The 16346-nt window shown below is 42.5% G+C and overlaps 2 protein-coding genes across 2 annotated transcripts in view; one reads left to right on the top strand and one right to left on the bottom strand.

Annotated features, from left to right (window-relative positions):
- Positions 1-16346, bottom strand: part of rprd2b (regulation of nuclear pre-mRNA domain containing 2b) — a 62417-nt gene that overhangs the window by 33430 nt on the left and 12641 nt on the right. The window contains 3 exon segments of the mRNA XM_080740003.1: positions 7701-7827; positions 9638-9699; positions 14641-14852. Of these exon segments, the coding sequence (XP_080596129.1) occupies positions 7701-7827; positions 9638-9699; positions 14641-14852 (401 nt within the window).
- On the top strand, positions 1321-2661 carry LOC308307914 (lupus La protein homolog; the record flags this gene model as incomplete). Its single annotated transcript, XM_080753245.1, has 1 exon — positions 1321-2661. The coding sequence occupies one exon, from the start codon at positions 1321-1323 to the stop codon at positions 2659-2661; it is 1341 nt and encodes a 446-aa protein (XP_080609371.1).

Below are 16346 nucleotides of genomic sequence, written 5' to 3'. Positions count from 1 at the left end.
ATTCTGAACAATTGATATATCTAGGATTCTACTCCCACATTGCGTTTTCATCAAAGGGAGCTTTTTTCAGCGGATCATAACTAGAGAAAGGATGGAATACAGACACTGATGTCGTATGTCCCTATCCTGTGAAGTAATTTAGGTCTATCATCATCATCACCGCTCACTTCACACGGGTGTGATTTTTATTAGTAGTTGCAAGTTTCATATTGAAACAATTGATTGTACAACTGTTTTTTGAGCGGTGCTGACCGGTCCTACATCTGGCTTTGTCTGTGTGTACATATGTTCCACGTCTGTCTGTATTTATGTATGTTCCACCCCATCCCACATGGGCCAAGCTTCGAGAGACGCTTAATGAACTCATAAATAGCACCGCTCACTTCACACTGGTTGTGATTCTTTGAGTGGTACTAACTGCTCCTACGCTTGACTTGGTGTGTATGTCCCTATGTATGCAGTACTAACACTACTGTCCCTATATATGCAGTACCGACACTACTGTCCCTATGTATGCAGTAGCAAAAGCTGCGGTCACACAAGACTAACGTCATAGAACTTGTGTGCCCATATATGGAGATCCCTTTATGTATGAAGATCCTTGATGTCATGAGTATAATACACTCATGACATCAAGGATCTTCATATACCGTATGTCCATAATGCCCATAAATGGGCATATTATGCCCATATGTGGGCATTATGGACATGCCCATATGGGCATATCGGTCAGATTGGTGGTTCTGGACAAGATAGCTTTTGTTGTCATTCAACAAAACGTGAATAAAATGCACAAATTAACAACATTTCTTAAAACTAAATCTAAAACTACTTATGATTTATAAATGAATACTAAGATACTAAAAACACCACTAACAAAATCACAATCAATTATTGTTTGTGCGCGTGTCACACCCCACTGGACCGATCATTGCCAAATATCGTGTCTTGTGCACACTGCCAGTAGGCCAAGGAAATTAATTCCCTTGTTTGTGTTCCTTTTATGCTCATTTATGGAGTTCCATGTCAGGATTGCCCAAATATGGAGTCCAAGCCACGGAGGTTAATGAATCAGCACTGTGATGACATATTGATGTAATCTAGCCCGAATTTGAAGTCATAAGTCAGATATATGTCATCGACAACTGATGTCATTGATGGTTGACGCTTAAAAGCTATCCGTTTTAGATTGGATCCTCATTGTGTTCTGTAACATGCTGCGGGATACCTAGCAAGACGTCCAGACACGCACAGGTGAGAAGTGAACATTTGGTTAGAATCAACCAAGTTTCTGAGAGTCGCGATCGTCAACAAACAACCATGGCAGCAACCCAAGAAGAGATGTCTTCAGTTGAGAAGAAAGTGGCTCGGCAGATCGAGTACTACTTCAGTGACAACAACCTTCCGAGAGACAGGTTTCTCAAGGAGCAGCTGCAGCTCGATGACGGCTGGGTGACTTTGGAAACCTTGCTCAAGTTTAACAGACTTCAGTGTTTAACCACAGACCCCGATGTGATCGCGTCAGCTCTTCAAAAGTCAAACACCGGGCTTCTGGAGGTCAGCGATGACAAGACTAAAGTCAGGAGGTCTCCTGATAAACCCTTACCGGAACTAAATGACGAATACAATGAAGCCGTCCGACACAAATCTGTGTACGTCAAAGGCTTTCCATTAGAGACGACCCTCGATGAGATCCAGGAGTGGCTGGATGGGAAAGGCCCCGTGCAATCAATTAAGATGAGGAGAACCCTGCAGGGGCAATTTAAGGGTTCAGTGTTCCTGTTTTTTGACACAGAGGAGTCATCCAAAAGATTCATAGAACGTTCAGACGTCAAATCGTTTAAGGACAACGAGATGTTCGTGCTGTCCAGAGGAGACTATCACGCAAAGAAAACAGAGGAGCGACAACAGCACAAAGCAGAAAAGAATGCTAGAACTAGACAGGAGAAGGAAGAAAAGCACGTAGAGGGGAAGGAGTTAAGTCTGCTTTTGGATGCACAGACGTTTAGCTTACTGAAGTTCTCAGGAGAACTTGGGCAGCTTTCAAGAGAGGATTTCAAGGAACTGTTCTCCGGCCACGGGACGGTTAGATGGGTCGATTTTGTGAGGGGTTCCAAGGAGGGCACCCTCCTCTTCGACGGCAACGCAAAGGAGGCTTTTGATAAGGCAAAGGAAGCAAACGGAGGGACTTTGCAGGTAAAGGGCAGTGAGGTTGTGTGGCAGGTACTCGAGGGAGATGAGCAGAAAGAAGCGTTGAGGAAGATAATCGAGGCCCAGCAGGAGATGTCCAGCAGAAGGAATAAAGGAGGAAGCGGTAGAGGAAGAGGAAGTGGCCGAGGAAGAAGAGGCCAAAAGGGAAGGGCTGGCAGAGATTCTGACACGAGAACGCGGTACCGCGGCAAGAAGGCTACGTTTGAAAGCGACGAGGTGAAGGACGCCCCGTCAAGACCAAAGAAGCGATTGCTAGAAGGAAATGATGATTTCCCAGTGGCCAAGGAAAATGGTGAGGAGGAGGATGCACTGCCACGCCCAAAGAAGCGATTGCTAGAAGGAAACGATGATTTCCCGGTGGCAAAGGTTGTGAAGAGCGAAGACTGTCCTTTTCAAGATACCAGGGGACAGGAGGCCCGAGCTGAGTGTGATCTACTGTCAACTGATTAAGAGAAGGACAGGGGGGTGCAGAGTCTCAGCGAACAGTCTATAGAAACAGTCTGCACTCAAAAGGCGAATTCTCTTTTGCAGTCCTTTCTTTAGCGCAGCAGCAGTCATGACAAACTGACACGTTTCGGCTACTCACCAGGGAAAATGGATCATAGCCATGAGGTTACAAAAAGAGAGAAAAAAAGTACAAAATTATACTACAATTTCAAAAGCTCTCCATATTATATGGGCGACATAACTAACTGATACATTATATTTACAGTATAAAGCATCTTGTTAATATTATATTTCATTGGTTAAATATTATAACTGTCTCCGACTCAGGATTTATGTAGTCGAAGTCGAGTCGGGAGTTGAAAGTGACTTCTCGACGAGTCGTTATATAAAAAAAAGGATTCTTTTCAAGTGCTGCTTTAAAAACCACGTTAACCAGGGGTGCCCGGTAGCATACCACAAAATATCTGATGCCTGACAGCGTGTCGCGATCGCAACGACCTCTCTCTCGCCATTTCCTGTCAGTCTACGGTCCTATAAATAAATGCAAAAAGCCCCAAAACAAATCTTAAAAAAAAGAAGGAAAGAAAAAGAAAATAAAAAACAATACAATGCAATAGTAATATGAAACCTGGCAGTGGACGATAAATTCATTAAAGGGATATTTCACTTTAAAAAAAAAACTTTTGGTCATTTTATTGTCTCATCAGGCTTTTATGAACACCCTGAACAGTTTTTAAGTTGCTTGATTCAATATTTAGATATTTGATGTGACTGTTATCAGGCCCTTTTCCTCCACGGTCGCTCACCATACACACCCATTGTAACTTCAAACTCCATTTTAACTAGGATAGATTCATTAAAAACACACATTATTCTTTTCTGGTGACTCATAATACCCTCCTAATACGTGAGCAGGCTGTGTTTTTTCGATAGCTTTTTTCATTGATTTTTAATAATTCTCTGGGAAAATGGAAAAAATGTAATACAAAAATGAATTATTAAAAATAAATGAAAAGGGTTATCGAAAAAACATGGCCTGCTCATGTATTAGGAGGGTATTATGAGTCACCAGAAAAAAATAATGGGTGTTTTTTAGTGAATCTATCATGGTAAAAATGGAGTTTGAAGTTACAATGGATGTGTATGGGGAGAGGCCCTGGGTCTGGAGGGCCTGATAACAACAAATATCCCTTTAATTAATACCTGGTAGGCGATGTGTTAAAAACAATGAATCCGTTAACTAAATGATGGCAGACTGCTTATTTTCATTGGGAGGATTAAAAGTCTGATGACATCTGATCGTAGCACAATGCAGCTGTATTAATGTTGCAGACCAAGTGGTCGCTGGTGCCAAGACAAAATAAATAACAGTAACGAGAAAAGACCGAAATGTTGTGTACCTGACACAACTTTATCAGAACTACTGCTGTGGGGACGTCTCAATTCGCCCGTTACTTTGTAGCATGAGATAATTCACCCTTTGTTAGCCTCCTGGTTGGTCCCCGACTGACGAACCAGCAGGCTCTATCTGCCTTGTCCCGCCCTGGTTCCGCCTTTTTTATGTTGAATTAGCTAAAACATAATTTTTGGAGAAATAAAAACATTTAAAAACATGCTGATTCACTATGCTACCACTGAGCAGCTCCAATTGACTGAAACAAAGTTTGAAATTAGAATTGAGCCCACAGAATAACAATATGAAGCAACTGAATTAACATGGCAGTGGATGGAATGTCCCACTGAATGTCCCACCAAGACACAGCAACCAATGGGTGTGGAGAGGGGCAGGACAATGGGCGGGACTTGACAAAGGGTGAATTAACACCACCACTCACCCTAGGAACAAGACGAAAGGAAAAGACACCATGACGTCATTATCTCTACCCCTCGAGTCCAGCTGGCAGATTCGGTGACGAACTCACACCGGAAGTTCTGTGAATAACATTGGAGTCTAGGACAGCTTATGAGCAAACACTATTTCTGAACGATAGAGACCTTTATAAGATACTCGGCTCAGAGACCTTTATAAGATACTCGGCTCAGAGACCTTTATAAGATACTCGGCTCAGGAAAATAAAATAAAACATGTCACACAGCTGTGTTGCTTTTCAGTGTGTACACTGTATAATTTTATTGAGGTATCTAAAGAGCACAAAGTATGTTTCTGTCTTATCTAGCTAGTATCGTGAGACTGTCCTCCATTTCCCGTCTGGAAACAAAATCTCGCGATACCTCCGAGACAGAAACGATCCCTGCCGCTGTTTAGATCCCTCAATAAAATGATGTGATGTGCACATCAAAAAGCAAGTGAATATAAAAATACCAGTGATATTTCTTCTCTAATATTCCTGAACCGATTATATGACAAAGGTCTCAGATGTTCATAAATAGTGTTTGTTCATGAGCTGATCTAGCCGGCTTCATTCACTGCCAACTTCCGGTGCGCGTTTTGCCACCGAGGTTGTCATGGCACATCGCCGTGGTCACTTGTTGTCTTTTCCTGAGGTCTTGTTCCCAGCATTCACCTAATTCAGCTGAGGTTCAAATGGCTGAACACACTTCTAAACGGTGTACATTGATTGCCCAAATATGGAGTCCAGGCCAATGAGGTTAATGACATCAGCACTGTGATGTCATATTGATGTAATCTTGCCCGAATTTGGAGTGATAAGTCAGGTATGTCATCGACAACTGATGTCATTGATGGTTGACGTGGTTTAAAAGCCATCCGTTTTAGATTTGATCCTCGTTGTGTTCTGTAGCATGCCACAGGCTTTCTAGTGCATGGAACGTCCAGACACGAACGGGTGAGAAGTGAACAGTTGTTGTTAGAAGTTGTTAGAATCAACCAAGTGATCGTCAACAAACAACCATGGCAGCAACCCAAGAAGAGATGTCTTCAGTTGAGAAGAAAGTGGCTCGGCAGATCGAGTACTACTTCGGCGACCACAACCTTCCGAGAGACAGGTTTCTCAAGGAGCAGCTGCAGCTCGATGACGGCTGGGTGACTTTGGAAACCATGCTCAAGTTTAACAGACTTCAGTGTTTAACCACAGACCCCGATGTGATCGCGTCAGCTCTTCAAAAGTCAAACACCGGACTTCTGGAAGTCAGCGATGACAAGACTAAAGTCAGGAGGTCTCCTGATAAACCCTTACCGGAACTAAATGACGAATACAAAGATGCCGTCAGACGCAAATGTGTGTACGTCGAAGGTTTTCCAATAGAGACGACCCTTGATGAGATCCAGGAGTGGCTGGATGGGAAAGGCCCCGTGGAATCAATTAAGGTGAGGAAAACCCTGCAGCTGCAATGTAAGGGTTCAGCGTTCCTGTATTTTGACACAGAGGAGTCATCCAAGCGATTCATGGAACGCTCAGACGTCAAATCGTTTAAGGACAACAAGATGACCGTGCTGTCCAGAGGGGACTATCACAAAGCAGAAAGAAAGGCTAGAAGAAAAGCTCGCAAGGAAGAAAAGTTTGCAAAGGTGAAGGGATTAGGTCTGCTTTTGTTTTTTTCTGTTGCTTTGTTGTTTTATACATATACACTGTATACTGTATACATACAGTATATACTGTTTAAAACCACGTCAACATAATACAATGCAGGGGCGCCCGCTGGCCCAGTGGTCCGGGCACATACCACATAGGCACTGATTCCTGACAGCGTGTCGTGTACGCGACAACTTTTGCCTCTCTCTCCCCATTTCCTGTCAGTTTACTGTCCTGTCAATAAATGCAAAAAGCCGAAAAACAAATCTTAAAAAGAAAAAAAAAAAAACAACAACAATGCAATAGTAATATAAACCTGGCAGTGGCCGATAAATTCATTAATTAATGCCTGGTAGGCGATGTGTTAAAAACAATGACGTCTCAATTCACCCTTAACTTTGCAGCATGAGATAATTACCGTAACACCACCACTCACCTAATTCAGTGTACATTATTTAAAGACCCAGTGAATGAAAAATACGTTTTTCACATTTTTAGAGCTTATCCGTGGTAATCATATGGGCATTCCTAACACTAGTAGAAAATAAACACTTTTTGTGTCTTTTTTATATAAAAGGTCCCTAAATAGGCCATTCTTAATTATTTCAGAAATCGCCTGAAGGGCTGGTCCCTTCTGATTGGTTCAGAAACACACAGGCTTCCTTTTCAGGCTGAAACTTCAAAATAAAATACCCAAAATAGCCATTTCACTGGGTCTTTAAACATGAACTTAAACCAAAATATTGCCTGTGATTCACATGACGTTTGTTTACATCTGAACAGCATCATAGTAGCTTTCCGGTAGCTGCAACAAGCAGAGGTATTTCCTCTCAAAACGGTGGATTTCAAAATAAGAGCATATCGTAATCCGATCAAGTCAACTGTCAAGTCACGTCAACTGGACAGCCCTATTAAATATATGGGCACTTTGGCATGTATACCCTTATGCTGAGCTGGTTGAGTCATCACTGTGACATCAGAACAGGTCAGCTATATCCATATATGGAAGATGGTCCTTGAAATTAAAACTCCTCCCAATGGAACCGGAATTCCGGTTCCTCAAAGTTGGAATCCGGTTCCTGATGCCAACCCCAGGTGTATAAGGACAGCGGTTCTGAACCTGGGGTTTGAGAACCGCAAATTATTTTGGGGGGTCCCCAGATGATTAACGTGCAACATTGTTTTCTCTCTCAACAGTAAACAAACCATCATAAAGTTTAAGTAATTGAATTTCTAAAGTGACAATTTAAGGACTTTTTAAATTGGTTGTTTGGTTGTTTGTTAACACCTCTAAAATGAAAAATTGAACATTGGCCAACTTGTCAAACATTGAGGCAGAAATTGTGGAAATAGCCGATCTACATGCTCGCAACGCGAGGCATTGTGAGCATGTAGATCGGATAGAACCGTTTTAATCCAAATGTAATGCCTCAACTCCAAGTGCTAGTCAGGGTGTGGGGTCCCCAGGTAAAACATGATTATTTTGGGGGTCGTGGCCCTGAAGAGGTTGAGAACCACTGTGTAAGGACGTGGTGAGTGAGCGCTGACCTTTGAGTCTCTTCAGGGCCTCGGTGGTGCAGCAGTCCAGCCTCAGAGTGGACAGATGCTTCTCCCTCAGAGCCTGCTCCTCTGATGCCCTGTGGTACGCACTCAGCTGGTCTATGAGACACTGAGGCTGGGGGAGAGAGACACCCAGAGACACAGGGAGAGAGGGAGAGACAAGAGACACAGAGAGAGAGAGATGGAGAAATTAATATCGGGGTTGAACTGTGAATGGATCATAGATATGTGTCAGGTGGAAACCTCATTTCCCCCAAACTGTTCCTTTGTATTATTATTTTCGAGTTAAAATATCTGGATTTAAAAGAGTAGTTCACCCCCAAAATGTGTTTTTTTCTTCTATTCATTACTCACGCCATGGAGACTTGAGTTCAATACTATATATATATATATATATATATATATATATATATGTCACGGTTTTAAAGAGAAACAGGACGGTCGAGAAACGGAGCACTCGGTGTGCAGCACGGGGCGGAACAAGCGGTCGCCCACAGCAACATCCTCCAGGCGGAGCCGCGCCCGCTCGATTGTCCACGACATTGCAAGCGGCGCGCAGGCCAGCGGACCTTGGTCCTGCTCTTCGCCCCCGAGCACCGCAGGTGCGAGTGGCCGCGAAGAGCGGGCCAGGGCCGCGCGGCCGGCGGAGCGCCGCGCGAGTTACGAAGCCGTGGTGAATGCAATAGTTATATTTATGCCCAGGCCGTAAGGCCTGGGCAAGCCCACGATAAACACCCTGTCCAAGTGACTACAATGGAGCTAATGGCTAAGCTAGGCTAGGCTAGGCTAGGCTAGGCTAGGCTAGGCTAGTAAATACAGTCGCAAACGAGTGACGTCAGCGCCTTCACTAGTGAATGCGAGTGAATGGCTGTCGAGTGAATGGCTGTCGTCGCCACCTGGTGGTGATTAGTGTGTGGTGAACGACAAAACAAGCGCTCTTACAATGAACGTCCTGCGTTACCCAAACATCCTGTAACATATATATATATTTATTTTCTTTTTTTTTATATTTTTTGCATTTCTAAGACAAAAGAATATACCATATATATTATAGTAAATGTACCCCCATTGATTCCGGATGGGGAGGGGACCCAAATGCATCCGGAATCAAAAGGGGTACATTTATTTTAATCAAATTATTATTGAACTCAAGTCTCCATGGCATGAGTAATCAATAGAGGAAAAAATAATAATTTTGGGGTGAACTACTCCTTTAAGATATCTTGTATTAAGTCCAGGGCAGGGAGAAACGTGTGGAGTGAACGGAGTGTACAAATGGAGCCAAGTGGACCCTTTGCACCCTCTCTGAGTCACATCATTTGTTCCCTCAGCTAAAACTCAGGTAATTTAGCTGGGGACGCCCTGCAAACCCCCTCAAGGAAGGAAGGACCCCTCTGAGCTATTCAGAACCTGATCAACCCCTACAACCCGTGCTTCACTCAGATCAGCCAACACATGGATGCTGACAGAACCCTCGCTAATAAAAACCCCAGGACAAAAATCCACTCATCCTAGACAGTTTGCCCTCCTGGCCCCGAAACTGTGGGATAAACTCCCTGTCGCACTTAGAACTACAGGCTAACTCCCTAGCTTCCGCAGTGGACTGAAGACTCACCTCTTCAGACTCCACCTAATATAAACCCATAGCACTACTGTAACACTCTCCTTCCCTCAATGACCACACATGAAGCTAGTTAGCGTTTTTTTTTTCTTTTTTTAGAAACTTTTTCCCCCCGTTTTTTTGGTCTACTTATGTCATTGTTTTTCTAGATCGATATTCCTATGAATTTCTTATATTGTTGATGTGCTGACATATTATCTTGCTAATTATAGTGATGTGTATTACCTGCTTATTGTATGTCGCTTTGGATTAAAAGCGTCTGCTAAATGCCTAAATTGTAAATTGTAAATTGATGTAGACTCACCGTGAACTCTGCAACGATCTTTGACTTGAGAGCAGCAGCCGCCTTGTTGGGGTTGGACTCGGCTGAAAGACAAAACAAACAAACCCGTTTAATGTATAATCTCAAACGGATCAATTTCTGTAAGAGAAAAATAAAACATCAAGCTATATGTGATCATACACTTGGGGCCGAGTCTGTTACATGGTTGGTGTTCGGGCCGAGGGGGATTGGGAATTATTTTAGTTAAATAGTGGAGCTGTTAACTCTTTTCCTGCCTATGACCAGCGCTCGTCACGTGCCGCTCACTGCCACGGCGAGTGCTCGTCAAATGGGGTGTCCTGGTAACCTGCCCGGGTACGTGCACCTGAAGTCATGTTCCACGCAAACACACACATGCAGGTTTATTTCCTTTCGGTTTCGTTTTCGAGGCCCTGGGTCTACTTTTCTCTGCTTCAGTGTTGAGTTTGGGTGAAAGCGAGGCACATTCCACTGGCTCCATCTCTGTACTGGAGATTCGCGGCCGTCTGCTTTTCTTACGGGTGTCTCTTAAACAACACCGCGAATGGAAATAATGGATGGATATTCTTCAATAGAATATGACATGCAGCAATGAACCTCGGGTGGGATTTGAACCCAGGTCAACTTATTTATGTTGGATGTACTCTTAACTGGCTCTGTTTATCTTTACAAGGACACTCTCACCTTGTACACCAGGGTTCCCCAATTAGGTTTCCCCAAGGGCCGAATTATGTCTGGGGTACCAAGCCGAGGGCCACAACATTGCAGGGGGCAACGGTGGCGTTCCCGCTACTCCAGCGACAGTTCAGATATCGTCATTGTCGGGTGAAAATCTTGTATGTCCAAAATCGTTTTGCATTTATTGTTTAAAAAATGATTTAAACTAGTGAAAACAGCCGATCTACAAGCACACAACGCTTGTAGATCTGCTGTTTTCACTACTTTTGTGAGACGGCCTTGTATGATGAAGCAGGGCTTTACTTTGCGAAAGAACGTACAACTTTGGAAATACGAGGTTTCCACCCGACAACGACGATATACTAGTGTTGTCGATGCTCTTATACCACCATTATTACTGGGGTTGGTGGGAGCCAGACAGTAGCCCCCCACGGGGCGCAAATGGCCCACGGGCCGCCTATTGGGGAACCCTGTTGTACACTGTCCATAATTACTCATCAGACTTCATTCAAGTATACCAACTTGAGTTATGCTACATAGACTATGATACACTAAATTGTGCTCAAACATGATACTTAAATGCAGTGGCGTCAGTTCAGAAAAAGCTAAGGTATGGCAACATGACTGGTGTACATTTAATTTAAGAAGTACATTTTACTTTTCCCCCCGTTTCTACGGTTTCTTGGGCTGGATATGGCAGCCTGGAACGGTTGTTCAAGTGCAGCTAAACTTGGCATGTTTGTGCCACAATTAACAATAATGCATTGCACCTGTGCAGCTGGGAATATGCCACTTTGTCAAGATGGGGAGAATACAAGTGTCTGTGGAGAATATAATTATAATAGCCTACCTTGTTAAAGTGACTATTTTGTTAAATGTTGCATTTGTAGTTATTTTACTGTAGATTTAACAACATAATAACCAGCACAGATAGACAAAGAGACATTCATGGATTTATTTAGAACTAACTTTTAGTTAGTTCTAAATAACTAACTAAAAGTTAGTTATTAAACCCAGGGTATGGCAGCTGCATACCCCTGCCATACCCAATTGACGCCCCTGCTTAAATGGTACAGGCAGTAACCTTGTTCAAGGTTCACGATATGCACAGTAATACAATGTTTTTTTTTTCTAAATATGACGTCTCGCTGCGGTTAACCACGATAACATAAAACACTCCAAAAATGTATTGTATATCACATGCATTCATACAGTACATCACAAATGCATACATATATAGACGTACGTCTAAAATACATACTGTATGTGACAGGAATCCATGTACAACTGGCCAGGTTTGGAAATGTAGCCTTTTCTTTTAACTAGCACTGGTGCTCCTAACTTCCAAAGTGCAGGAGCACCCACAACAATGTAATGAGCACCAACATATTAAAAAAGTGCCATTTAATGGGGACCCATGTCAAACTTGGGGTCCTTGAAATTAAAATGCCAGAGAATCACTGCTAGAGCCAAAACAATATTCTCTTATGGGGGTCCCTGGCATATCTATTCAAATGGGGGTCCGGGGGCTAATAAGTATAAATTTGGGGGGTCCTTGACCTGAAGAAGTTAGAGAACTGCTGCATAGGGCCGAATCACAAGTTCTTTTAAGACAAATATGCAATACGTATTGGACAGTGACTCAGTGACTCAGCGTTGTGCTCCCCCACAGCCCACACTGAGCAAGCATGCATGTTTGTTTTATCAAACCAGGAGAGAGAACTGCACAAAGATAGTGTTCCAGTTCCAATGTTGTCTGTCCCGACCTGAACATTTATTTTCTGAAGAGCTGCAGAGTCCCCGTTATTGAACACTATACCAATGACTATCAGAATTAAAAGGTCTTATGACATCAAATGTAATTATTATTATGTATTTATTTATTTTTAATGTTTCCTGACCTCAATTACACCAAGAAAACTGAACTTTCAACATTCAGTGTTTTTTCTGTAATCTGTAGTTTTTTAATTACTAGGCTCAGAAAAGTGGGTTCATTTGCCTCTGGACGTACGCATCATCATCCAGGGGAGAGTGTGGTTGTAGGTGAGGGTGAACTCAACAACCAAAGTGGTGAATGGTAAATGGTGCATTGGACCGATGCAAACACAATGTAAAGTAACAGCAAAGGTGATACACCCTCCCCTACAACCACACCCTCCCGATATCATCGATATCATTCACGTACCAGCCGTACGTTGCCCTAACAGCTCGGACATCGACGCACGCACACACACTTTCAGTGCACACTCACATGGACCAGCTCGGCCTCTCATCACAACGTTTGTCTCCACAATCAACTTGTCTAATGTCTTAACTTGAAAATACTTGCAAACATATCTTTTCTGACACAGCGAGATCTATTGATGTCACAATCACTTTTTGCTTGACCATCAATCTGGGAACAAATTCGGTAAAAGAAATACTTTTTTTTTTTGGTTTTACTTTGTTGTTTTTGCCTCTGGGGGCACCACCTCCTTTTTAGTGTAGAAACAGGAAATCGACTTGGCTCCTCCCCTTTCTTAGTCCACCTCCTCCTGGCCGCTCCTTTGTTTAGTCCTACCAACAACAACACTACAGGTTTAGGGCAGTGGTGCCGACACATTCTGCTGTCAGCAGAATGATGCATGGGCAATAACTGTGATGGATTTACAATGTAGGCCTAATTGTGTTTTGGACATTGAAAAATACGAATACAAATGTATTTTATTAAAAAATAAATTAAAAAATAAATCAATGCACAGGGCAGATATGAGAAATGGCCTGTATAAAAAAATGTATGACACATTATAGATTTTAAAAAATTGTTGCAAATAATTGTGATTGTGCAATAATAGTGACAGGCCTAGTTAGACCACACAGAAAGAACACCACTCTGTCCATCTCCAATTCTCCATGCTACACGGCACCCGTGACCCGGGCACCTACTGTCAGCACAAAACACAGGACTTCCGTGATTAAAACCTAAAAACACTTATGCCACGATCTAATACCATGGGGCACTATTTTCGCCAAGCTAAACCCTAAACTTCTTTGCCTTTTATTCATATTTAGAAAAAACTTTTTAAAATACTTCAAGTAGCCGATCTACGTACATCGACATGTTGTGACCTTGATCAGCTATTTGACCTATTTAAAAATGGTTAGCAAAATAAAAAGAAAGGCAAAGTCGTTTAGGGGTTTATAGTGTTTAGCATGGACGAAAAATAGTGCCTCATACCTAAAATCAATTTCTCTACGTTGATTTAATATCAATATGTTGCCCAGACCTACACCGCTCATGTGTCATATCTCTGCTGTCGGGCCGAAACCTCCTAACTCCAAAATGTACATTTTCTGGAAAAGTAGAGTTAGGAAGTTTTGACCGAAAGGTCAAAACTGCCATTGGTTCCATTGGTTCAATATTATTTTAACCAACACTCAGATGTAAAGGATGTTCAATAGCCTTGATTTATGCCAAAAAAATCTAAAACCTCAAAAATGGAGTTAAGAGGTTTTGGCCAGACAGTGATGATATGCAATATCACATATTAGGTTACATAAGACATCACATTTTATATCAAACAAATATATCACATACGGTACACGCACGCACGCACGCACGCACGCGTGTGTAAGAGTGTGTGTGAGACTAGCCATCTATGGTCTGTCCGTGTGTGCGCGCGCGCGCGCGTGCGTGCGTGCGTGCGTGCGTGTGCATGTCAGTGCGTAAATCTCCCCCTATAAAGATCTAATCTCACAAACCGCAGGACCGATCACCACCAAACGTTGTATGTAATTAAGCAATTAACATCTCATCATGCTCTTTAGCGTGTATACGAATGCACAGCATTTGACCTCATTTTTGGATCAAACTGGCAAGAGAAAATATATCTACATTACAGTAAAAGAGTGCATGCGTCCATTACAGTATTGGGGCATGGCAGGAGCTTCAGTCACAAAGACTGCTGAACTGGCCAGTGTTTCAATAGGAACAGTGACATCTGAACCGTCTGACATCTGAGACAAACCAAGTTCACGTTTCTACACAAAAAAAAGGAGATGATTCCCGCCAGAGGCAAAGACATATTTCCCTTATATTTTGAGCAGTGCTTAAGCTCCAACATCTGGCTTTGTCCGGGCCTAGTGTGGCCTACATTATATGGCCTACATCTTGGCACAAAGCGCTCAAAGTTTGTTGTACTTCACAGGACGCTTAATGAAATTAACTCACAAATAGCTCTGCTCACTTCACACTTGGTGTGATTTTCTTTTACCAAATGGGTTCCCAGATTGGTAAGGCGTGCACACACACAAACACACACACGAAGTAAGCGTCAAATCAGACTAACCTGTAGGAGGCGGCGGCTCCTTCTCTTTCTCCTTCTCCTTCTCTCTCTCCTTCTCTTTCTGTCGCTCTCTCTCTCTCTCCCTCTCTCTCTCGCGCTCCCGGTCCTTCTTGCTGAGGCTGGACTTAAACTGAGCGATCAGCTCCTCTGGATAGATGCTCCTCTCCTCCCAGATGGTGAAGATCCTCTCCACCGACTTCTGGACTTTACCGTCTCTGAAAGACAAACACGACCACACACAAACGATCAGTGGGCTGCAAATTAACCCATTTAGGCCTAGGATTATTGACTGCTTTAACTATTGAAAAATAGCAGATATACAAGCTCACAGTGCGGCACCGAGTGCCGCGCTGCGAGCTTGCAGATCTGCTATTTTTGAAAAATCATGATTTTACTTTGCAAGTCTTTGAATATATCTATTTGAAAGCGAACATTTGTAACTCAAATATTTGCTTCTGGGTGGTCCCTGGAACAACATATTTTGAGATGGGGGTCCGTGGCCAAATACCTGTAATTTTGAGGGTCCTTGACATGAAAAGGTTTGAGAACAACATGATTTAGGGGAAGGATTTAGAAGTCGGGTCAAAGATCGGGTCAAAGATATTCAAAGACTTGCACACATTTTCACGATTTTTCAAAAATAGCAGATCTACAAGCTCGCAGCGCGGCACTCGGTGCCGCACTGCGAGCTTGTATATCTGCTATTTTTCAATAGTTAAAGCATAAAATAATGGTTAAAGTGTTTAAAATCTAACGCGACTCGGGCGCGTTGCAGGTATTTGAGAGTTAATGACACGTTTTGGGCATTGATCACATTGCAGGGAAATTCAACTCGCTTCTCAGATGTTATCTTTAGGACTGACCTTATTACATAATAATTGTCTAATCGCAATTATTTGACATAATTGCAATTATTTGACATAATCGCAATTATTTTACATAATCGCAATTATTTGACATAGTAAGCAATTCTTTTGTCATAATCATCATAATCGCTTACAAGTTGAAAAATGTGGAAACGGCACATCTGTATATTTCCAAACAAAACAAAAAATGGACAATGATAGTATAAATACCCAATCTACAAGCTCACAATGTGTCACATCGCTCACAATGCTTGTAGATCTGATATTTCCACTATCATTGTTCTTTTTTTTAGGTATTAAGGTCAATCATTTCTTTGTATATTTAGGTTATGTGTCATATCTGCCATGTGCCACTTCAAAGCCTACAAGCCAAACAAAAATTGTCAATGACAAAAACACAATTAAATCGCTAATCGGAATTATCTGAGTGACAATTAATCGTCATGTAAAACGTTATAATCGTGACAGGCCTACTTGCGAGTGATAAGATGTGTATATTAAGACATCATCGAACATTCAGCAAAAATAGCCGATGTACAAGCTCAGAACATTTTGGGATACGTTGTGAGTGTGGATATTTTCAGCGAAGGGATTTGGTGTAGAGGGAAATACTAGTGGACCTAGTAGAGCCCTGGGGGTCCCCGGTCAGCTAGAAGGGTTTAAGTGGTTAGCATTACTCAAGCCTCCGTCTTAGCATCGTTACCACAGCAACCAATGCCAATATGTCGACGCTACCTGAATACACAAATCTGATCACTTGCAACTTAACTCATCTGGTGCCGATCCCGAACTAGTTCGGCTTTATTTCAATCCAATACAATCTTTTTTTTTATTAATTCACTT

Source organism: Nannobrachium achirus, assembly GCF_963921795.1.
Source record: "Nannobrachium achirus genome assembly, chromosome: 2".
NCBI classification, from domain to species: domain Eukaryota; kingdom Metazoa; phylum Chordata; class Actinopteri; order Myctophiformes; family Myctophidae; genus Nannobrachium; species Nannobrachium achirus.
Note: the sequence above shows the minus strand (reverse complement) of the source record. Positions and strands in the feature narration are given on the sequence as shown.